This window comes from Gymnoscopelus braueri (assembly GCF_963280865.1).
Source record: "Gymnoscopelus braueri genome assembly, chromosome: 17".
NCBI classification, from domain to species: Eukaryota; Metazoa; Chordata; class Actinopteri; order Myctophiformes; family Myctophidae; genus Gymnoscopelus; species Gymnoscopelus braueri.
Window position 1 is genome coordinate 51,876,445 of NC_137617.1, and position 25,462 is coordinate 51,901,906.

The following is a 25,462-nucleotide window of genomic DNA, read 5'->3' on the forward strand; positions in this document are numbered from 1 at the left end:
ACAGACATGACTAATGACAGAAATTGTTATGAAATAGTGAATATTAAATAATGTATTTCACATCATTATCCAGTTAATGAATGGAGTTATAATTGTCTGAAGAGGTCAGTAGAATGTTGATGATGATGTAATGATTGATACAGAATTCATCCTCATTCCACGTATGTTAAAGTTCTGTCTGTCTGTCTGTCTGTCTGTCTGTCTGTCTGTCTGTCTGTCTGTCTGTCTGTCTCTCTGTTTCTCTCTCTCTTTGTCTCTCTCTCTCTCTCTCTCTCTCTCTCTCTCTCTCTCTCTCTCTCTCTCTCTCTCTCTCTCTCTCTGTTTCTACCACCAAAACACACTAACGCTCTCCCTCTTTATCTCATTGACTAACATATTACATATTTCTCACACACACACACACACACACACACACACACACACACACACACACACACACACACACACTCACACTCACACTCACACTCACACTCACACACACACACATATCCAGGAGGCAACAGCTGGATACTGACAGAAGGCTTTGATGAAGGCGTGGGGAGATGTGTAGGAGAGGCGGTGAGGGACATTGACAGGGTCCGTGCGGTGGGCATCACTCCTTGGGGATGTGTGAACAACAGAGACCAGTTGGTCTCTCAGGTATTTATACAAACACACATACACTGTTTACAAAGTGTTTTCCTCCACCTAATTAATCATCTTCATAAAAGTATCATTCTATCAAACTCTACTATCTGTACTGTAACTGTACTGTATCATACTAATATATACTGATATTAAATGTCCTTTTTATTATGTTTCTGCCACTCTCTAATAATAATAAATACTGTTATCATAATGTGATTTCATTGTTTTTGAAAAAATGAGTTAGGATCTAGTTTAGTAAATATGGAGCCTTTATGAATTAAATATACTCTTAACTTCCTGTCTTCCTGATCCATATTGAGTCAATTCAGCCTTAACATGTGACCCCCCCCCCCCCCCACTCCCCCCTCCCCCAATCTTAGACTCACCAGAAGCACATCGTCACCTTGCTAAACTAATGGCCTTTTTTTAGGAAAATGATATATTAGCCTAAGTCAGCTCCTCATGACACTGGCCACCTCTGGTAAATGGCCCATCTCCTTATCTCCTAATTGAAAAGGATCATGCTGTTCCCTCCCCTTATAATGGCCTATCTCCCTAGTGTGACTTAGGCTAAAATAGACAATTTTTTTGGCCTAAGTCACTTGTTTTTGTGTCTTGGGCCAAAATAATTGCAGGTTTAATCCTATTTAAACCTATATAAATCTCTTATGTTACATAATTGACAGACAGTGTTATTTTTATGTTAATAGTCATAATTTGTTATAAACGTTTTGGGTGAAATGATTAAGAAATATCATATAGTTTTGTTTTGGATCAGTTTTGAATTTTTCCTGAAAAAAAATGACTTAGGCCATTAGTTTAGCAAGGTGACGACATGGATAACAAGAAAGTGAGATGTAATTCCTGTTTTCTTCCATCTCAGAGCGGAATAGTTAAGTACTCTGTTGAGAACAGAACCAGTGATTCCTGTTTCCTGGAGAAGAACCATGTTGCCTTCCTGCTGGTGGATGATGGGAGTGAAGGTCACAGAGGAGGAGAGAAGAACTTCAGCGTCAAGTTAGAGGAACACATCTCTACACAACACATCGAGGGTAAGACATGATGGACGTAAAGGATGTGTTTGTTACTGGAATTAAATTAATATTGGTATGTTATATTCATGTTATATTCATTCATATATAACATGGTAAAGTTATATTCCATCGATGAAAGTGACAGGAGGCGTTCAGGCTCCAGTGGAAACTAATGTCTCCACAAAGTGAAGATAATATTTAATGTTTCAAGTCAGAACCAGGTTGCACTGTACACTTCCTCTTGATGCCAGATTAACCATTGAGGTCAAATGTACACTTGAGAAATCTAATAGAAATTACAGAAATATAATAATAATAAGGGTAATAATAATAATAATAATAATAATAATAATAATAATGATAATATTTTATTTATGATTGATGATATATTGATTTATACAGCACTTTTCTAAGTACTCAAAGTCGCTTTACATAAAGAAAAAGAAGGAACCAACTGTATTAAGAGGAAAAACAATAAAAGATAAGTAATAAGCTACATTAAAAATAAAAAAGGTTAAGCATGGGTTGGAGAGGCATCTTAACCAGACATCAGCTGGGAAAAGCTATCTTGAAGAGGTGGGTTTTGAGTGAGGTTTTGGAGGAGATGAGGGAAGGGACATTTCTGAGGTGGTTGGGGAGTGCATTCCAGAGGGGGGGGGGGGATATATATATGGATATATTCACATATGAGATATGTAGAACTATGATAGTGTGATCAGTGTGCTATAGCTATAAATGAACTGTACTGTACATAGAGCAATGAGAAAGGAGATCATTTCCCAGTTGAGTTATGATTTAATCAAATTCATATTTTTCTTACAGAGAGCAGCAGCATTAACATTTCTGTCCTCAACATGTTCATATCAGGAGAGCTTTCCATGCTGGAGGTACATTCACTGCTTCTTAATACAATATTCATTCATCCAATATCATTTACATGACAATTAGGGATGCACCGAAAGGAAAATTCTTGTCCGAAACCGAATATAGGAAACACTTGGCCGAATACCGAAAGGCCGAAAATGATTAAAAAAAAATAATATATATATATATATATATATATATATATATATATATATATATTGTACCATTGCTGTCATGGCTGTGCCTCTGTTGTAGAGCTACATGATTATGGCCAAGTATCATCACTATAATGGGTTTATATTGAGATCAGTTATTTAAAAAATAAATAACATAAAATAAATACAATATGTCTGAAAACATTAGCATGCCATACAGTTGAATGATTGCAAATTAAAGAAATATTAATTCAACACATTAAAACAAATATTGAATAGCCTAACAAAAGGCAATATAATGTCTGCAGCTGCATTAATGCACATAGTCAAAATAAATTAATAATATTAGGCCTGCCACTGAGAAGTTACTTTCAGTTTCATTTCAGAAAGACAGAAAGAGAGAGAGACACACACATTTTAACAATCTATTTATGTCCACACAAAAGGAAATGTATACAAGGACACAAATATTACGGTGCAGCAAAGGTTACATCCACAAAGTCAAGTCATATGTCCTCATGATAAAAACAAGCATGTCATGTGTCCCAGCCAGTGTTGCCAGATTGGGCAGTTTGCTGCCCAATTGGGCTATTTTAAAACTCATTGGGCTGGAATAAATAGCCTTGGGTGGGGCACATCAAATTTGGGCTTGTTTTTAAGTTAAAAACAAGCCCAAATTTAATTTAAAAATGAAATGAAATTAAATTAAAATTGTTAACATATTTGGCGGGTTATTATTAGCCTCACGTCACCAGACTTCGCATAATTAAAGAAATAACCAAATTAAAACCGAAAAGAAAGTACCAAAAACCAAATTAGACCCGAAACATTTCGCACGCGCGCGGGTCATGCACGCACATGCGCCCACCATGTGGGCTAGTTTTTATTGAAGTGGGCTGGTTTTAAGTTGTGCTTGGGCTGGAAACTGTCATTCAGATCTGGCAACCCTGGACCCAGCCATCCATGGGCACAAGCAAATGTTTGATTTACATTTTTTATTTTTTTATGAACGGACCTGTTAGACAAAGTATTTTAAAATGTAACTGTGCTGTTTTACATTTTTTTTGCCTAATAAAATATTCAATCAATCAATCAAAAGCAGCAGTGTCTCCACATGGCGGCTGACAATCATAGCAGAGACATCACAACACTCTGCCAGCCCTCCTGCCTCGTTTCTGGGCATCCCAAGTTTTGGAACCCCGCTCTAACAACCAGTCTGTGGGCATATCCCAGGCTGGACCACCAGAGGAAACAAAAGTTCCCAGTCCACTGGTGTTAATTATCTTGCGCCACGTAGCCTCTTAACTAGCGCTGGTTAACCTACTAATGTTACACCCTCTGACATGTGGATTCTAGTTTGGTTAATTCAAGATGACAACAGCAAAGCTTGGTTACAAAGTTAGTAGGCTATTCCTTCAAGTTGAGACGGTGCTGTCGTGTGTGTGTGTGTGTGAGGGGGGAGGGGGAGGAATGTCAGCTGGGCTCAGAGAGAAGCAGCTCCTCCATACAACAGTGTGTGAGAGAGACGCCACTGATGTATACTTCTCTCTCCCTACAACGTTTTTTTACCTATCGCCGATCGGATTGTGCTGTTTGTGTATGACTTCTACACATTCTGTGATATTTTTTCGGTGATAAAACTTCAGCCAAAAATGCATTTTCTAACCATTTTCGGACAATATGTTTCCATGGCCGAATATTCGGTGCATCCCTAATTACAATGATTGTATACAATATAACTTGACGTTTATGTGCCTGGAGCATTACAAGTGTGTGTGTGTGTGTGTGTGCGTGCGTGCTTCTCATATCTTCATCAGAGGGTGGGCGTGTCTTTGAAGAACTCCACACCCTGGTTGGTGCTGGCAGGTTCAGGAGGTGTGGCTGACCTCTTGAGTGACATCTTGGAGAACCAATCACCTGCCTCTGATAGTGTTGATGTCACTAGAGTGACAGAAGTGATCAGGAAACACTTCCCTTCTGAAGCCCTGACAGATCAACTTGTTGAACAGGTAAGAGCATAGAGTTAAAAATAATAGAGAGGGCACCTGAAATCCCCTCCCATCCACTTGCATTGAGTTGCTCACTCAGCGCATGAAGCGAATTCACCCCTTCTTCCGGGTTGGAAAGTGTGATGGGCGTAGCCTATTTGGGGTTAGTGTTACTGTGACACGTTCTGCGTCACAGAAGTGACGCGTTTTACGTCACAGAGGTGCGCGGCCCCGTGCGCAAGCTCGTGAGTCGAGCCCATTGGTCAAAACAGTTTTCGCTCGTACATTGTGCAGTGGCCCCGTCCGTTTAAGCTGCAGTACCTACGAATGGCCAGCATGTCCATTTCGCTTCAATGCAACCACTGGGTTCTGGGGGCTTGGGTAAGAGCAGTGATTGGTTCACAGTGATGAGGCTGAACCTGTAGCCAATCACAGGCAGATAATTATTTGTAAATCCACTGGGGAGAGCGGAGGCTGGTGGCTTGTCGGGTGAAACGGGCGTTTTGAAATGGAATCTAAATATTCAGAACAGAACTATGTTATAGTGATGGGGGAGGGTCTTAGGGGGGGCGGCCATAGCTGAATGGTTAGTGAGCCTGCCTAGGGAGCCAGAGGCCCTGGTTGCCCCAGGTTCGATTCCAGGCCAGATTAGCATGTGTGTCGATGAAATGAAATTTGTCCCTGAGCAAGACACTTAACCCCTAATTGCTCACAGGTTCTCATTGGAAACAAGACTACAAGGACTTTCATGAACGACCTGTTAAAAGGAATTATCCTTATCCTTAATAGAGTGAAAACAGTCATCAGATGGATAAAGCTCTGGACATTTATCGGTTTAGAGAATGTCCAGAGAAGGGTCAAAGCAGGAAGGAAGTAATAACTGGTGTTCCACTGTCTGTGACACAAGAAACATATCATACATTACATGTGTGTGTGTGTGTGTGTGTGTGTGTGTGTGTGTGTATACTAGGGCTGTCAAACGATACAAAAAATCATCATATTAATCACAGCTTAAACATTAATTAATCAATCAAGAATATACACAATAATACCAAGACATTTCATCGTCTCATTGCTATTCCTCTAAACAAGTGGTCCGGGGAACACCAGTGGTCCTTGAGGGGTTCCAGGTGGTCCCCAGCTAAATAATGGAGAGTTGGTAACCAAATGGAGCCTTATAGATCTTTAACTCTTGAGTGTAAAATGAAACCAAATGGCAGTGGTGTTAAGTAACTAAGTACATTTACTCAAGTGCTGTACTTAAGTACACTTTTGAGGATGCTTTACTTTACTGGAGTATTTCCCATATTGAGTACTTTTACTTCTTCTCCACTACATCTATTGTACTTTTACTCCACTACTTATTTTACAGCTTTAGTTACTAGTTACTTTGCAGATATAAATTGTGTGTGTGTGTGTGTGTGTGTGTGTGTGTGTGTGTGTGTGTGTGTGTGTGTGTGTGTGTGTGTGTGTGTGTGTGTGTGTGTGTTATTACACTAAATGCCATCAGAATATCATAAAGTCTTACAAGTTTCTGTTTACAGTTGATGTAATTGCAGAAATTTTTTATTTGCCCATGCTGTGACCTTTGACCTTGACCCTCAGGTTCAGAGCATCTACCAGAACAGGAAGCTGATAACTTTCTACCATGAAGAGGAGAAACCAGAAGACTTTGGTAGAGTCATGATCAAAGCCCTGATGCCAGGTACAATATAGAACAATAATTAATATGATATTTAATAGTCTTTACTTCTGGGAGGTGAAACACTGTGGGTTACAGCACATTTAGTGCAGGAACAAACACTCAAAAAGGGCCTTTGTTTTATAGATACCTCTCCCCACGGTAGGAAAAAAACTAACAATGTTTCCTTTAGTTCTACCCCTGATAGAAGAGTAGTAAAAGTAAAACAAGTGCCGCGCCATGAGCTTGTACATCTGCTATTTTTTGAAAAATGTGTGCAACTCTTTCAACATGTATACATTTTAAACTCAAATCTTTGCTTCTGGGGGGTCCCTGGAACAAAATATTTTGAGATGTGGGGTCCGTGGCCAAATACATATAATTTTGGGGTTCCTTGACATGAAAACGTTTTGAGCACCACTTATAGCAACGTAAGTTTTTTTCAAAAAACTGACATTTGTAGAATACCCAGAAGCAAAGTTTTGAGTTACAAATGTTCGCTTTGAAAAATATACATATATATATATATATTGAAAGATTTGCACACATTTTCATGATTAAAAAAAAATAGCAGATCTACAAGCTCGTAGCGCGGCACTCGGTGCCGCGCTATGAGCTTGTATATCTGCTATTTTTGAATAGCGAAAGAAATCTAAAATGACACAGATGCGTTCCCGGTTTAAATGGGTCAAAGATATGAAAAAACAATGTCACATTTGTTCTACCCCGGGGAGAGGTAGAGTCAACTTTTGGGCTTTTGGTTCCTCCACTAATTATGATGTTCATTTAACATTGTGTGTGTGTGTGTGTGTGTGTGTGTGTGTGTGTGTGTGTGTGTGTGTGTGTGTGTGTGTGTGTGTGTGTGTGTGTGTGTGTGTGTGTGTGTGTGTGTGTGTGTGTGTGTGTGTGTGTGTGTGTGTGTGTGTGTGTGTGTGTGTGTGTGTGTGTGTAGCCAGTAAGCATCGTGCATCAGGTAGAACCTTCCCTTACAGTAAGGAGCTGTTTCTAACAATGAGATGGAACAGAGTGGACTTTGCCCGCAGTGAGCTCTTCAATGATGACATCAACATCAACTGGACGGTGAGAAACAACATCACAACATACCTGCAATGGTGTAAAGTAACTAAGTACATTTACTCAAGTACTACTTAAGTACAATTTTTAGATGCTTTTACTTAACTGGAGTATTTCCAATTTTCAGTACTTTTACTTCTACTCCACTACATCTCAGAGGCAAATATTGTACTTTTACTCCACTACAATTATTTGAAAACTTTAGTTACTAGTTACTTTGATTATTATTACAAAACACACATTAACCACTTCAGCCCTATACATTTTGTCCATTTGAAAACAGCAGATCTACAAGCTCACAATGTGTCGCATCGCGACGCATTGTGAGCTTGTAGATCTGCTATTTTTAAAAGATTTTTATACATTATTATTTAATTTTTTTTAAATGGGACATTCAGCATAATGAGTACTTTCTACGTTTGGTACTTTAAGTACATTTTGATACCAATACTTTTGTACTCTTACTCAAGTAAATTTTTAATTCTGGACTTTTACTTGTAACAGAGTATTTCTACATTGCAGTATTGATACTTTTACCTAAGTAAAACAAATTGAGTACTTTTCCCACCACTGAATACCTGAATGTTGAAGTCACACATACTGTACAGGTATATTCACTGTATGTGAATACTGCCACCTAGTGGTTCAGATATATTACTACTGTAGATTTGAAATGACTTACTGATAGACACACACACACACACACACACACACACACACACACACACACACACACACACACACACACACACACACACACACACACACACACACACACACACACACACCAGTGGTTCAAAGTAACTAAGTACATTTACTCAAGTACTTTACTTAAGTACACTTTTGAGGATTTTTTACTTTTACTTTTGAGTATTTCCCATTTTCAATACTTTAACTTCCACTACACCTCAGAGGCAAATATTGTACTTTTACTCCACTACAATTATTTGAAAACTTTAGTTACTAGTTACTTTGCAGATATAAATTATGATATTATAAAACATACATTAACCACTTTAGACCTATTGTATACCTAGGCTATTTGAAAATAGCAGATCTACAAGCTCACAACGTGTCGTGAGGCGTTGTGAGTTTGTAGATCTGCTATTTTCAAACATTTTAGTACTTTTACTTTTGGTACTTTAAGTATATTTTGATGCCAATACTTTTGTACTTTTACTCAAGTAACATTTTGAACACAGGCCCTTGCAACAGAGTACTTCTACATTGTGGTATTGATACTTTTACTTAAGTAAAAAATGTCAGTACTTTTTCCACCACTGAGACACACACACACACACACACACACACACACACACACACACACACACACACACACACACACACACACACACACACACACACACACAACACACACACAGAGATATTTTGTGCATATATTTTAGGATAAGGAATTACACAGAAATGTCAATATTGTCTACATATTATTTTCCCTTTTTAGTTTTCTGGTCTACAGCTTAAAAACAGTTAGATAACCTGTCCCTGTTTTGCCTCCACTGTGTCCAACAGGATGAAGACATGAAGGACTGCATGACGTTCGCACTGACCTATGACATGACACAGTTTGTACGTCTGTTCATTGAGAAGAAGTTCAACATCGAGAAATACCTGACTTATGGCCTCCTGGAGAAACTCTACAGCAGAGTGAGTCCAACGACTGCTGATCCACTGATCTACAAGCTGCTACTGGAACGCCTGGAGGAGAGACTGGGATCCTCAGACCTTGACTCTCTGAAAGAGATCAGCCTGTTTGAGGTGGGTTTAGGTTTAGACTAATCTATATTATAATCCTTGATCAGTGGTTCTGAGGAGATGACCTTCACTCACTACTTAACCCATTAAGACCGGGAACGCATCTGTGTCACCACTTTAACCATCATTTTATACTTTAACTTTGGCTATTTAAAAACAGCAGATCTACAAGCTCATAGCGCGGCACTCGGTGCCGCGCTATGAGCTTGTAGATCTGCTATTTTTGAAAACTTGTGAAGATTTGTGCAAATCTTTGAATATTTATATATTTTTAAAGCGAATATTTTTAACTCAAATCTTTGCTTCTGGGGGTCCCTAGAACAACATATTTTGAGATGGGGGTCTGTGGCCAAATACTTATAATTTAGGTGGTCCTTGACATGGAAAAGTTTGACAACCACTGATATTATGACAACATATGTTTTTTCAACAAAAAGAAAAATTGTTAGGATTTAGAAGACATTTGTAGAATCCCCAGAAAGATTTGAGTTAAAAACGTTCACTTTTAAAATCAAAGATTTGCACAATATTTCACTATTTGAAAAAAAATTGCAGATCTGCAAGCTCATAGCGCGGCACTCGGTGCCGCGCTATGAGCTTGTAGATCTGCTATTTTTGAATAGCCAAAGGAATCTAAAAATGACACAGATGCGTTCCCGGTCTTAATGGGTTAATGTTGTAAGTTTGGTGGAGGGGGAATTAATCAACAACAATCTACTTTGAATATAAAGCAAATCTGTAATGTATTGGTGAATAATGTAATCTTTATAATTCTGTTGAACATAATATGTTCAACAGAATTATAAAGATGACATTATATAATATACTGTATGAATATTTTTTTCTGAAGAAAAAAGAAAGAAAGCAATAGTTCAAAGCCACTTGATTTGAGAGGAAATGTGTCCTTTGTGACAGGATTGTCTTATTTCCTCTTCTTTGTCTCTTCTCTGTCTCTCCAGGTGTCAGGTGTGTTGAAGAAGTTAAAGGTTGATGTGAAGCCTTTCTACTACACTGTTCTGGGTCTAGAAGACTTCACCTCTGACAAGAAGGCTCTGGAGGTATTCTTCTGAATATATAATACTGTTATGTTCTTTCATCCTCTATTTAAACATGAACACTAGTGTCCCTGTTCTGGTTGAACCCTCAGCAGCAGATCTACAAGCTCACAACGTGCAGTGTTGTGGCATGTTGTGAGCTGGTAGATCGTCTATTTTCGGTGAAGATATTTAGTGTAGAGGTAAATAATTAGGGGGCTCTAGTAATGACCCCTGGGGGACTCCGGTAATAGGGTCTAAGGGTTAATAGCAGTTTAATAGTTAGTAACCTCTACTATGCTTTAATATTATAATAATCTGTTACACAGTTTGTTTTATTCAATTAAATTAAATAACTGCTTTCTTCAGTTTAAGTCAATGAAGGCCTGATCAGTGATATAAATGATACAATTTCTAACACTATAGACAACATATAAATGATTTCTAAGCTGTGTTTTCTGTATTCTGTTTAATGTTTGTAAACATTGGAGTAAAACATACATATATTTTGATTCATGATGGGGTTAAATATTTGCAAATTTTTCCAATTGCAAATCAAACTGTTTAGGAACACAAGCCTAATATATCAGTTCAAAACAATCCCAGATTGGGCCTTTAACCCATTAAGACTGTGAAGATCTGTGTCACTTTTAGATATGAGCTAAAAAGCATTATTTTACATTTTGGCTATAAAAAAAATAGCAGATCTACAAGCTCATAGCGCGGCACCGAGTGCCGCGCTATGAGCTTGTAGATCTGCTATTTTTGAAAAAACGTGAAAATGTGTGCAAATCTTTGAATATATATATATTTTTAAAGCGAACATTTTAAACTCAAATCTTTCCTTCTGGGGGTCCCTAGCTGGAACAAAATATTTTGAGATGGGGGTCCGTGGCCAAATACATATCATTGTGGGGGTCCTTGACATGAAAAAGATTGAGCACCACTGATATAGAAACATGCAATTCAGAAAACTGTTGGGATTTAGGAGACATGTAGATTCGGCTTCAGGCCTTAATGGGTTAATGCTCATTTTCCATTTCCTCTTCATAGTTCTGTTCTTCTCTCCTCAGGATGTCAGAGAGATGCTGAAAGGAGAACGTTCATACAGGAACCAGCCCTGTGAATCCCCCTGGACTCATCTCTTTATCCTGGCTGTCCTACTGAACCACAGTGACATGGCTGTCTTCTTCTGGGAGCAGGAGGTAAAACACCTGATGCTCACAGAAGGCTGAAGATTTATTTAAAATTATTATTGTAGAGTTGAGAGTCTATAATGAGCCCTTTGTCCCTCTGTCTGTCTGTCTGTCTGTCTGTCTGTCTGTCTCTGTCTCTCTCTCTCCCCCCCCTCTCTCTCTCTCTCCCCCTCTCTCTCTCCCCCTCTCTGTCTCTCTCTCCCTCTCCCTCTCCCTCTCCCTCTCCCTCTCCCTCTCTCTCTCTCTCTCTCTCTCTCTCTTCTCTCTCTCTCTCTCTCTCTCTCTCTCTCTCTCTCTCAGGTAGAGGAGTCAGTGCTGAATGCTCTGAGTGCCTGTAAGATGCTTAGAGAGATGTCAGAGTTGGAAACTCAGACGTACGTCAAACTTTCCATGAAAGAGTCGGCACAGAAGTTTGAGGACCTGGCACATGGTGAGACCTTGAATAAATCATCAAACTGAAGTTTTTAGGTTGTGGCTCCTATGGAGACTATGCACAAAGATGCTACGCACACCAGGTCCTTATAGTGGTGCTGGCTCACGGCAGAAAAATCTAAAGGTAAATTGTCAAAAGACAAAAAGTGGCCGCGCACACTGTTATAACAAAAGTGCAACAATTTATTATAGGACGCAGAGTAAAAATTATCAACGTTTCGGCACAACTGCCTTCTTCAAGGTATACAGAGCAACATGAAAGTGACACTTAAATATGGTGCCTGAGAGTAATACAGCCAATCACAATAAACTTGGAGGACACGGGTTCTAATGGGCCATGTCCCTGTGATGGGCCATCAGGATCAAGTTTTGTCTCATATTCCTGAATAATTAAGGAGGGATTATCCCTCATGACTAACCACTCTACTGGTGAGTGTGTGGAAGGTTAGTTCCTTGCCAATTTGACAAATAAATATATATGCGATTTTTTACCAAATACATACATGTAATAACGAAAATAAAGAAAATAGCACCATATAGCAATCTTTGCAATACACATTAATGTAGGAATCAGATACAGTCAAGGGAGGTAAAGAAATAAACAAATAACATGTCCTGAATTTTATTCATGTCCCCTATATAATTCTGAGCCTCTGAGGTGGGGATAGGCCGCCTGCGAATCAGAGGGGAAAAAGTCATAGGGTTAAAAGCGTATTTATACAAAAGTATTTTTTATTTTTATAAAAATGATTTAAGGTCAAAATCTACATTTAGGCCAAACGGGGTAAGAGTTTTAAGAGACTGAATCCAGAAAGCCTCGTGTTTTAAAAGTAACTGGTCTATCTCTCCCCCTCTTCTTGGTACAGGGACCTTTTCTATCCCAATGTAATGTAAGGAAGCGACGGGGTGGTTGGATTCCACAAAGTGAGCGTCAACAGGGTAGTTCATGTTCTTGCACCTAATGGTGCTGCGGTGCTCTGCTATACGAGCCTTAAGTTCTCGTGTCGTCATTCCCACATTATGCTTTGCCACACGGGCATGTGAGTAGATAGATGACGGCTTTTGTTGTACAGGTGATTACACCTCTGATAGGGATACTTTTACCGGAATGTGGGTGCTTAAACTTGTGGCATTTGTAAGTACTGTTGCATTGTGCACAGGAGCCGCATTTGTAATTGCCATTGGGGATGGGTGCCAATAAACATTGAGTGGGGGGTACAGCAGGGGGTAAATCAGACTTGACCAAAAGTCCTATGGAGACTATGTCAACTTTGGAAACATTGGAACATGGAATGGAATTATATTTTTCATATATAAATATCAATATATTGTCATTCTAATTATTTCCAATAAATAAATAGTATGTCTTTCTTATGATTGTCCTGTGTGCCGTCTTCCTAACCTCAGGTATGTTGAGCTCATGTTACCAGAGCAGTGACAGTTACTCCTTTGAGCTGCTCAAGCTAGAGTCTCCAGTCTGGAACACAAACTGCTTCAAGATGGGCATAGCTGTTGAATCACACCTCTTCTTCAACCATGATGGATTAGAGGTTGGTCCATCTCTGTCTGGCTGGTTTCAGCCACTTTAATGACTTTAACTTTAATCATAATATTACATTTAAAAGAGAAAAGTGAAGATAGTGGAGGCACATATTTCTGTCAGCCTGGAATCCAGACTGAATCTCTACGTTCAGCGTCTGTTTGTTTTTTCACTTCACTTCTCAGTCTGGGACTCTTCCTATGTGAAAGGTTCTGATTGGTCTGTGGGCGGGGCGGGACCAGAGCCTTCCAATGTAAAATTCAAGTAATTTCACTTCCTACTGTGATTCGTTGAGCACTATCCAATCAGCAATGACGTTCCTACATAACAGGTGACGTTCTGAAAGGAAGACTAACAGACTGAGAAGTGAAGTGAAAAAAAAACAAAGAAAAAGAAACACGAATCAGTCTGGATTCTAGGTTATATGACTACCTTTGACTATTTCTGACAACATAATGACCCAAAAATGCACGGCCCTTTGGCGCCCCCTCAGTGGGAAACAGTGCATGAACCCACAGAAAGGGCTAAAAACAGACGCGTCCTCATGCCCCTGATCTTTGGTGTCCCCCAAGTGTGTGTGTGTGTGTGTGTGTGTGTGTGTGTGTGTGTGTGTGTGTGTGTGTGTGTGTGTGTGTGTGTGTGTGTGTGTGTGTGTGTGTGTGTGTGTGTGTGTGTGTGTGTGTGTGTGTGTGTGTGTGTGTGTGTGTGTGTGTGTGTGTGTGCGTGGGGACCATGAACTCATGACCCTACAGAAACCGCTAAAACTGACCGTTCTGCTTCTCAGTCTCTGCTGTCTAAGGCTTGGCGGGGTGACATGGAGAAGGACACAGCAGTGTGGAAAGTCCTTCTCACCCTTTTCTGCCTTCCACTCTGTTACACCAACCTCATCTCCTACAGGTTAGCACCCAGCCCTACATGTTTAACACAATAACACACTTGTTGTCCCATATGCATATTATACTTGTTACTAAAACTATACATTCATTCACTTTGTTTAAGACTAAGGGTGCGTTCGGAAATTGCGCACCGGAGCGCACTCGCCTATTAGTTTGTATTGGCCAGTGTGCTCAGTGCTGTATTTCCGAACGCACCCTTTAAGTTGAGTGGGTTTATGATGATGCTCCATCTTGCAGGAAAGATGAAGATGAAGATGAAGAGGAGGAGTCCAAGCCTTCCTTTGTCGTATCAAGATGGCATCAGTTCTGGAGTGCTCCCGTCACTTCCTTTTTGGGCAACGCAGTGATGTACTTCCCCTTCCTCTTCCTGTTTGCCTACGTGCTGCTGGTGGACTTTAAGCCACCGCCCCCTAGTGGGCCGTCCATCAGTGAATACGTGCTGTACTTCTGGGTGTTCAACTTCTTCTGTGAGGAGATCTATGAGGTGAGCATTTCCTGTGTTAACACACACTCTCCTCTCATCCAATAAATACCTACATAAAGTACAACAGTGGAATGATGTTTGAATTGTGTCATTAAAGGCATATTATGTAACTTTGCCCTATGTTTACAAAACATATCAAAAATAAATCCGATACACAAGCTCTCTCTCTCTCTCTCTCTCTCTCTCTCTCTCTCTCTCTCTCTCTCTCTCTCTCTCTCTCTCTCTCTCTCTCTCTCTCTCTCATCTCTCTCTCTCTCTGTCTCTCTTTTATATATATATATGAGAATTATTTTCTCTATCTAATGTGTATTTTGGTGTTTTAAAGGTAGGGTAAGTGATATTTTTGGGTTAAAACAAAAAGTATTTTTTTAAGGTTAAAGCACTATATTCTGATAATCATTGCTATAGAGTGTTTGTTCAGTAACAGGAGTCTCCCCGTCTCTCCAGCTCTTTAATAAACAGAAAATACATTTTCCGGTAGGTGTCAAAATCTCAGCCAATCAGGAGAAAGTACCCATTTTAAGCTTCATTTTTATAGTGTTCCAGTTCCAATTTTGCATGCTCATTTCTTAGTGTCATCACTTCCAATTTCACTTGTTTAATCTATGTCCTGATTGAGTTCTCTATCCTGATTGGATAAAATTGGAAATTAAACTGAAACTGAAACGAAAATGCATTTTCTGTTTTATAAAGAGCTGGAGAGACAAGGAGACTCCTTTTACTGAACAAACACTCTATAGCAATGAGTACTATCAGAATATAGAGCTATTTAACTCTTAATTTAACCAAAGTAAATCACTTACCCTACCTTTAATTTTTATTTTGGTAAGCAGGATGCATGTGGGCGTTACCTTTTGAGAGCTTCTAAGTTCCAACCAATATTTGAAAAACAGCTTCTTAGCTAATCAGCTTTTTCAGACAATTTTGAATATTTTATTTTTGTCCACACTGTTTAGGGGGATGTAAGTGCAATATGTTCACTGCCTGCAACGTTGCCACAGCTGTAATGTAAGGCAGCCTACATGTGGTTACATGTGACAACTATATTTCATTAGTCTAGAGGGTGGGTGGACCGACCGCGGCAGACCGTGGACCCAAACGTAACATTCAGACCTGCCACATCCAAACTGGACACAAACACTGTTCAGGGGTCTGCCATGAAAATAGTCAAACCAAAAAACCTAAATTGGAAACTACAGCAGTGTTTAACACTTCAAATGTCAATAACTCAGTGACCGTCCGCGTAGCTGACTGAAAATCTAGTTCTTATGAATGTGCTCTGAAAGCTGCTGGTGGGAACAGTTCTGCACACAATAATGCAGGTGTTCATACGAACATCTGGGGGGTTCTGTGAGTCAGTGACTGATGGTGCAGTTGGGGGCCCCTGAGGGAGGCGGGGCCCATTTAAATTGAAATGGGTGAAACATAAATGATAGGCTGCCTGTGCATGTGACACATTAAGTTGATTGTTTATCAGTTTTATTCAGTTTGATTGATGTGTTTATGAACTTTCAGGCATTCATCATGCGTGACATGACTTCACGCGAGAGGATGAAGCTCTACATGCAGGATGTCTGGAACATGTATGACCTCACTGCCATCCTTCTGTTCATTATTGGTCTCATCTGCAGGTTGGTACACATTATTCAGGTATAGTACTCCAGATTGTGACATAAGCAAGGACAGAAAACAACAACAAAAAACAGTAAATATTGTGTGGGTAATGACTTTGGCATCAGGACCCATAATCGTCATTAATGGAGCTCAAGTGTTCATTAGACTCCAGCACCATGTGATCATATTGGTGTGTGTAACACTACAACACAATGAAATACGAGGTAAAGATATTAAACATGAGCCTATGGCTGCCTCTGCCTGTGCAGATACACATGCATGGTTTGTCTCTGCCAGTTATACAGTAGTGATTATTGACTAGTTTATATTTGTGATTTATTTATTTAGATTATTCAGCTGACTCCACATAGTGCCTTCTGGCCTCCTCTTTCGCTAACTGTCCTTCCGTCCATCCGTCCGTCCGTCAGTCCAGCGTAACTCCCCATATAGACCACGTCCATTTCCGCCTGGCACAATTTGCAACTGTTTTCTTCAAAACACACTTTTTGCAACAACACTGATTTTGTCCAACACTCACACACATTGCACACATGATCTCTGTGATCACTTGATCACGACGTATCTGTCAGATGTTTCAGACTCCATTTCGATTGGCTATGATTGGCTTTCAAAGTTAGCGGGAGGGGCCTGTTTTGCTCAAAATGCCACAAATCTTGAACACAGCATTCAATTACTGTGAAACTCCCAGTAGGCCAAGGAAGAAACTCCACACCTTTCTCAAAATGGCCTCTTGTTGGTGCTACCTATAACTCTTGAACCGTAGGTCGTACAATAACAAAGGACCCATTGGTCCTTTGTGCCAGACTAGATTGTCCACTATTTTGTGTTTTCTTCAAAACAGACTTTTTTCTCCAACTCCCACATCTTTTGCCCAAAACTCACACAAATCGGTAGATATTTAAATCTGAAGTCATGTGATCAAGATGTATCAGTCACGTTTCTCATATACCATTCCAGTTGTCTATATAACCTGAATTGGCAATGAAAATACTTTTTTTTCGTTCTAGTCACTAAATTTGACTTTCGTTCTAAAATTCATGTTGATATTTCAGTGTTAAATATAGTCTGCATGCATGGACCACAGAAGTGACACTGCCATCTACTCGATCACATACGTGGAAACATGCCTATAATGCCTGTCCATTAACACCATGAAGTAAATAGAGAACTAAGAGAAATGCCCGGAACAGTCATGATAATCTTGAAATCCTAAAAATAGGAGTTTGGTTAAAATGAGTTAAAATGTATTTATTCTGCTCGTGTGCTTCAGGATGTTTGAGCGGTCCTATGACGTTGGGCGATGTGTCCTGTGTATCGACTACATGGTCTTCACACTCCGTCTCATTCACTTCTTCGCCGTTCACAAAGAGATGGGACCAAAAATCATCATTGTTGGCAAGATGGTAAGATATAAGACAGATTTTAATGTTATTTTGTCACGCTGTGAGGGTCGCATTGGTCACTGATATCATAATGAATACTAGCCCTGTTTGTGACGTCTCCCTCCTCTCGAGCTCCGGGATGAGATCCTGATGTGTCAAGCTCTGCATGGCGGAGGGAAGACAATGTCCAATTCTTACCTTTTTCTGAACATCGATTTCAAAATGTAAATGTAGTCCAGCAATTCTACAGATGTCTGTTTAGTTGTATTTCTGAAAGGGAAGAGGTTATTGATCGGTTATAACAAACTTTTAAATGGCTCATTTAGTCACTACGGTATGTGCTTTGATTTTAAGACCTAAAGGAAGTTGCTGCCCCATCGGCAGCAGTACTCTCACCCCAGGTCGTTTGTTGAACATCTTTTTTTCTCCTAATTAACCTCTCTCTTCACATCCTTGTACATAGATGATGAGTAAAAAAGTAGATGAGTCAAAGTCATTAGCACAAGTCAAAACACACAGGGAGAAGTCGACGAGCTGTGTATTATTTTTTGTTATCGTTGTTTGTGTGTGTGTGTGTGTACGGTATGCAAACTGTAAGTAGGATTGGTTATTTGTCAAAGACAGGAGTGATTCTTCCTTCTTCCAACTAGCAGTGTTATGCTAATTTAGTTTTTCAATGTATCGTCCACAGTTCTAATTTAGTTTTTCAATGTGACGTCGACAGTTCTCAGATAGCATTTAAAACATTACTAAGAAGCCTTTAATATGTAGAGGAGGTGTAGCCTGGCTCCACCCCCTGAATCGTTTGCCTCGCATTCAGGGTCTGGTGACGCTGTCGAAGGCGGGTGTTTCTCGGTTGAAAATCTGTACGACGAATCGGGATCGGGATAATCCAGTATGAACCAATCGCCAAAGAGTCTTTGAAAAAAAAACTTTGGCCACGCCCCCATCTCAGAAATCGGCTGCATTGAGAGGGCTTTCAGACTGAATAATGGAGTGAAACGAAATAAAAATTCAGGCTGAGTGTCAGGCTAGAGGAGGTGTGCTCTGTGACAGCTGAACTGCACTCTTTTATCACTCTTAAAAATAGTGTAAAATAGCGAAAATAGCCGATCTACAAGCTGGTAGATCGGCTATTTTCAAAATGTTTGTGCGACACTCTTGTAATATTGAAGTAGGGCCTTAAAGGACGACTTAACCGATTTTCAACCTATCTTCATATAATTGGTCCTCACTAATACTCATGATAAAATGGTACAATGTTTTTCTACTCGGTCTGTGTCTCAGAGGAGGGCTGTGGACAGTTCAGAGTCCCGTCTACCAGTGACATCATCAATGGGGAATCCAAGCTAATAGAAACTGCAGGCTTTCTATTCCTGGAAAGTTGCAATGCAATAAAAGAAGCCATTGTTCTCGTGTTAATAAAAATCGAAATAAAAAATGTGAAATCTTGTTGGAAAGAAATTCATGCCTAACGATGATGTCACTGGTAGACGGGTTTCTGGACTGTCCACAGCCCTCCTCTGAGACACAGACCAAGTAGAAAAAAATGGTACCATTTTATCATGAGTATTAGTGAGGACCAATTATATGAAGATAGCTTGAAAATCGGTGAAGTCGTCCTTTAATTTATGAAAAAATCATAAAAAGTTTAAATATAAACTTTTCTATAGTTTATATAAAAAAAATAAACTATATTTACGATATAAAAAGTTTGTTTCAACCCATCAATATTTGTTAAAGGATTTGACATTTCCACCGGTCCGTCCTCAGCCAGAACTGGAGACAGTGGGACCTCATCCTGGAGCCAGAGTGGAGGGAAGGTCACAAACAGGATAAATAAACACTAAATGTCTTGTTTCTGTTCAGATGAAAGATGTCTTCTCATTCCTCTTCTTCCTGGGGGTGTGGATAGTGGCATACGGAGTAGCCAATCAGGCGCTGCTCTATCCCTACGACCCCAACCCAGAACGTATCATCCATCGAGTGTTCTACAGACCTTACCTGCACATCTATGGACCTGTTGATGATGAGGATGGTGTGTGTGTGTGTGTGTGTGTGTGTGTGTGTGTGCGTGTGTGTGTTCGTGTTCGGTTACCACAGCTCTATAGCAATGATTACTGTCACAATATAGAGATTTCACTTTTTAACTAAAAACATTTTGTTTTAACTATATATTGTATAAATCACTTACAATACCTTTAAAATGCCATGGACCATAAACTTATCTTATGTGTAAGTTTGAATTTCAGTTTGAGACTGTTGAAATATTCGACCATTTAATGTATTATTATTATTATTATGATTATTATGATTATTATGATTATTATGATTATTATTATTATTGTTAATATTGTTAATATTGTTAATATTGTTAATATTGTTATTTTAATTAAAGTGGGATTAGACTGCACTAACATCACGGAACTGATAGAGGGCGGTGCTGAGCCATGCAGGAGCGTGAACAACAACTGGCTGGTGATCATTCTGCTGGTGCTTTTCCTGCTGGTCACCAACATACTGCTCATCAACCTGCTCATCGCCATGCTCACGTAGGAACCCTGTTGTACCTGTTAGCCACCTTCCTTCTGTCTGTCTGTGACTCCATTAATGTTACTCTGTCTCTCTTTACTGAACTCAGCTCTTCTCTCCTCTCATCATCTCATTAGTGTGGTCCACAGTAACCTTGTAGGCATGTATAATGTCCTTATATGACTCATCATTGCACCATAAATGAAAACCTTGCCATCTCCCACAGTAAGACGACAGCAGCACTGGTTGAAGTTCATTTTTAAATGTATCTACTTTAATTACAAACAGTATCTCAAACAGTATACAGATCATTTTACTTCTAGACACCAACTGAGACATTGTGCACAAGTTTACTTTGATGTTCCAAAAGTATATAATTCAGTTTCCAAAAAATCCTTTAGGTTTAAAGCTCCTTCTGACTGGAACAACCTACCTGTTCATATTCGGTCAATATCATCTCCTCAATTGCTTAAAACGGCGCTGTCCTCTGACCTTGAGACTACCTGTTCATGTTTTCACTAATTATCAGTACTAGACCATACCCATAGGGGGATATGAGCACCCAAAGTGTGCAGTTTGGCTTATCCGCTGTGAACAGACAGTTTATCAGGGATGGAAAGTGACTTTGTACTCTGTAGTGTGTACACACACACACGCACATCCTGTCGCCGCGCCTTGGAGGCACAGAACACACACAAACACCCGCGCATATACAGATGTAACAACTGGAGCCGTCCCCCGTCGCCAACGCACGCACGCACGCACGCACGCACGCACGCACGCACGCACGCACGCACGCACGCACGCACGCACGCACGCACGCACGCACGCACACACACACACACACACACACACACACACACACACCACGGTACATCCTCATGCGGCCAGAGCCGTCCCCCGTCGCGAACACACACACTCACGGCCGTCGCGCGAACACAAATAATGTACATTCTGACACGTGCCTCCCCAACGTGCATGCACACGTACGTGTCCATGCATACACGGCCGCGGACCCGAGTTGTGGTGCGATCTACTCCCCCCCCCCCACACACACACACACACACACACACACACGCACTCGCGCACAGACACACACACCGCCCAGCACCAGTCCGTGATGGAAACCTGTGGTGTAGCTCTTAAAAAAAACACCATATATGATGAACGCAAGATCCAATCAAATATGATTTAACAGTTTGTTGTTACTTTTGTCCCTTCAACCCTCCATGCAGCAAGACCTTTGAGACGGTGCAGGAGAAGAGCGACCACTACTGGAAGTTCCAGCATTACAACCTCATCATGGAGTACCAGTCCCGTCCTGTTTTGGCTCCTCCGTTCATCTTCCTCTCCCACCTTCTTCTCTTCTTCTCTTTTTTAAAGAAGAAAATCCACAGGGAGTCTTCCACTGATTCTGATTCTGAGTCTTCCAGCACAGCCAACTTTAATCAGACGTTTGGTCAGTATTTGATTTAGATCAAATAAAACAGAATAAAACACATGTTATCTTTATTAAAAGGTTATAGTGTGATTTGACCACTGGGTGAAGTCTAGATCAAAAGAGAATCATTGACAACTGTCTATTTTATTGTGACCGCCTGAATGAATGAATGAATGAATGGATGAATGAATGAATGAATGAATGAATGAATGGATGAATGGATGAATGGCTGGATGAATGAATGAATGAATGAATGAATGAATGAATGAATGGATGAATTCATTCATTAATGAATGAGTTAATGTACAGGTTAAAATGATGCATAAATCATGAGTCATTCCCAAGGATTTTTTGTGACAACTGGTCTTTTGTACGTCATTATTTGTGTAACTATGCTTTTAGTACAGCATCTACCAAATATTACATTGATTATTAATCAATTGATTAATTGATTGATTAATCAATATATTGTTTGAATTATTGACATTGTCTACAGGCCCAACCTCAGCTCACAGCTGCTGAGATACTGTGTAAATTATGTTGATGTGCATGATAATAATTTAACCATTTTCCCCAATGGTTAGAGGAGAGGTGGAGGGCGAGACAGGTTAAGGAATGGGAGTTCAAGCAGAAGAAGGAGTTCCTCAAAGCCCAGAGTGAGACAGAGAGAAGCAGTGACTCTGAGAGGATCAAGCTGATTTCTGACAAGTAAGATGATAATGACCAGAGGTGGACACTAACAAAGTACATTTACTTGAGTACTGTACTGTACTTTACTTGAGTATTTGTATTTTTGCATATGGCTGTCGCTGCACGAGGCAAATATTGTACTTTTGACTCCACTGCATTTCTAAGACAGTAGAAAGCAGTGATGTAACTAAGTATATTTACTCAAGTACTGTACTTAAGTACAATTTTGCTTTACTTTACAAGAGTATTTCCAATTGTCTACTCCACTACATCTCAGAGGCAAATATTGTACTTTTACTCCACTACAATTATTTGAATACTTTAGTTACTAGTTACTTTGCAGATATAAATTATTACATTATAAAACATACATTAACTATTTTATACATAGGTTATTTGAAAATAGCAGATCTACAAGCTTGTAGATCTGCTATTTTCAAACATTTTAGTACTTTTACTTTTGGTACTTTAAGTACATTTTGATACCAATACTTTTGTACTTTTACTCAAGTAAATGTTTTATTCCTGACGTTTACTTGTAACGGAGTACTTCTACAGTGCAGTATTGATACTTTTACTTAAGTAAAACATTTGAGTACTTTTTCCACCAATGTTTAAAGTACACTTCTGTCTCGTTTCGGCTGGCGGTCCAGCCCCGCACCTCATCCACACCTTTTGGCCTCACAAAGCCTCTCACGGCCCAGAACCCAAAATATCTCCTGCAAACTTCATATCTCACAGCAAACTATAAACATGTTGTGAAGTCCTGGTGGAGAGAAACAGTCCTCACTTTAGTCTACTGAAACATACACTAGTACTCCATTACTTTATCTTAAGTACACATTTGTAGTAATATTTGACCAGGAGTATTTATACTTTATACTCGAGTACTGGAGTTGAGTTTTACTTTGTCCTAAAACTGCAACACTGAAATGTGTCTGTGTTGTGTTGTGTTGTGTTGTGTTGTGTTGTGTTGTGTTGTAATTGTGTTGTGTTGTGTTGTGTTGTGTTGTGTTGTAATTGTGTTGTGTTGTGTTGTGTTGTGTTGTGTTGTAATTGTGTTGTGTTGTGTTGTGTTGTGTTGTAATTGTGGTGTGTTGTGTTGTGTGTATTTCCACAGTGTGGACACTATGCTGAAACAAGTGACTGACAGCACAGACATTAACCAGAGGATTCAGCAGATGACTGACAGTGAGATAATAAATAATAAATACTTTGTGATTTCACTTTATGTTAATAATTACATTCATCATAAACCTGCACCTTGTATGCATTACATGTACTGAACTGTGTGTGTGTGTGTGTGTGTGTGTGTGTGTGTGTGTGTGTGTGTGTGTGTGTGTGTGTGTGTGTGTGTGTGTGTGTGTGTGTGTGTGTGTGTGTGTGTGTGTGTGTGTGTGTGTGTGTGTGTGTGTGTGTGTGTGTGTGTGTGTGTGTGTCAGAAACCATTGACCAGAGGATTGAGAAGATGACTGACAGGTGAGGTGACAATGACTTCATGTCAATCACTACTATTGCGGCTGATAACAATGAAAGTTCAGCCGGCAGGCTAAGCCTGGGAGATTTAAAACTGTATTAAAGAAAGAAAACGTGCATTAAAAGATTCCAGTTCCAAACGAATGCTCAAGTTAAAAAATGTTTACTGCAGTGTGTCACCAATTATTACAATTTACAATTTACTAATAAATAAATATGTAATAAATATGTGCACAAAATAACTTGAACAGTGAGCAAATAACAAAAGCGGTCAACAAAATATAACTCTCCCAGCTCACCCCACCTCCATGGCCAAATCAGCCTTAGAGTGGTGGTCAATCAATGGTCAATTAATCAATCAATCAATCAATCTGTGTGTGTTTTGGCAGAGTGGACAGAATGGACAAAGAACAACAGAAACAGCTGAAACAACTGACTGAGCAACTGACTGAACAACAGAAACAACTGACTGAACAACTGACTGAACAACTGACTGAACAGTTCACTGCACAGCAGAGAGACTTTGACCAGAGACAGAGAGCTTTGGAGACCAAGGTAACGTCCAGATGTTTATTCAAACCTCTTCTCTCCTCAGTGTCTGTTCCTACGGATAAGCATTGTTCTGTTTGATCTGTAATGAATCCTCATAGAACACTTTACTACACATGTTGTCCACCGTTCTGTCACAGAGTTTTATCATTTAAACGTTGACATTCATGCCTTTATGCTGTTCTTACTGTGTGTGTCCACTAGGTGGAGAATGCTCTCAGTCAGATCTTGGAGGCTTTGACCAAACCCCCCTCAACCTAAACATCCTGGAGGTTGTGGGTTTGAATCCAGCGCCGTGCGTCTGCTCTGTGGAGCGTCTACGACTACATGACTGACCCGTGTTCTGGAGAGGAGGAGGAGGAGGAGGAGGAGGAGGAGGAGGAGGAGGAGGGGGGGAGGAGGAGGAGGAGGGGGGGGTGGGTTTGTCACTGTATGTACTCCTATGGGGTGGGGTGGGGCTGTCAGCAGGGAGTGTTGGGTGGGAGGAGTAGGATGAAGGCTCTAGGTCCTCTCGGTAGGGGCTCCTCACTGGTAGGTGAGTCAGTAGGAAACAACACAGTGACAACACACAGTAAATTGGGGAGAAAAGGGTTAAAAAGAAAAAAGGGTTAAAAAAAGAACATGACACACATACCTGCTTCTCTAGAGCACCGGTTCTCAACCTGTGGGCCGGCGCCCCCTGGTGGGCCGTGGGGATATTGCAGGTATTTAATGTGAATATAAGGTTAATATGTCAAACTAAATGTCATGGTATCTTTTTCCTTTAAAACTAAAAAAAATAGTTTATATTTAGAAAAAGTGTATTTGTAACTTTGACTTTTTAAAAACAACATCTATCTCTATATTACAGTAGGGAGTGGTACGCATGCGTGGCTGTTTGTTCTGCCTGTTTGCCGTGTGTCTCTGTCGTTCATACGGGTCGTACCGAGCCGAGTGCAGCCGACCAGAGCCGAGACAAAACCAAGCGGCGGCCATTGAA

General features: G+C 40.0%; 1 protein-coding gene across 1 annotated transcript; it reads left to right on the plus strand.

Moving 5' to 3' along the window:
- Positions 1-1,462: 1,462 nt before the first annotated feature.
- Positions 1,463-24,818, plus strand: LOC308105229 (transient receptor potential cation channel subfamily M member 5-like; the record flags this gene model as incomplete). Its single annotated transcript, XM_080455865.1, has 21 exons — positions 1,463-1,477; positions 1,511-1,679; positions 2,484-2,548; positions 4,498-4,689; positions 6,274-6,373; positions 7,302-7,429; positions 8,954-9,199; positions 10,156-10,254; positions 11,304-11,435; positions 11,727-11,856; positions 13,266-13,408; positions 14,183-14,295; positions 14,532-14,778; positions 16,294-16,409; positions 17,684-17,816; positions 19,665-19,833; positions 20,194-20,347; positions 21,563-21,786; positions 22,353-22,476; positions 23,579-23,649; positions 24,688-24,818. The coding sequence occupies 21 exons, from the start codon at positions 1,463-1,465 to the stop codon at positions 24,816-24,818; spliced, it is 2,901 nt and encodes a 966-aa protein (XP_080311991.1).
- Positions 24,819-25,462: the final 644 nt, after the last annotated feature.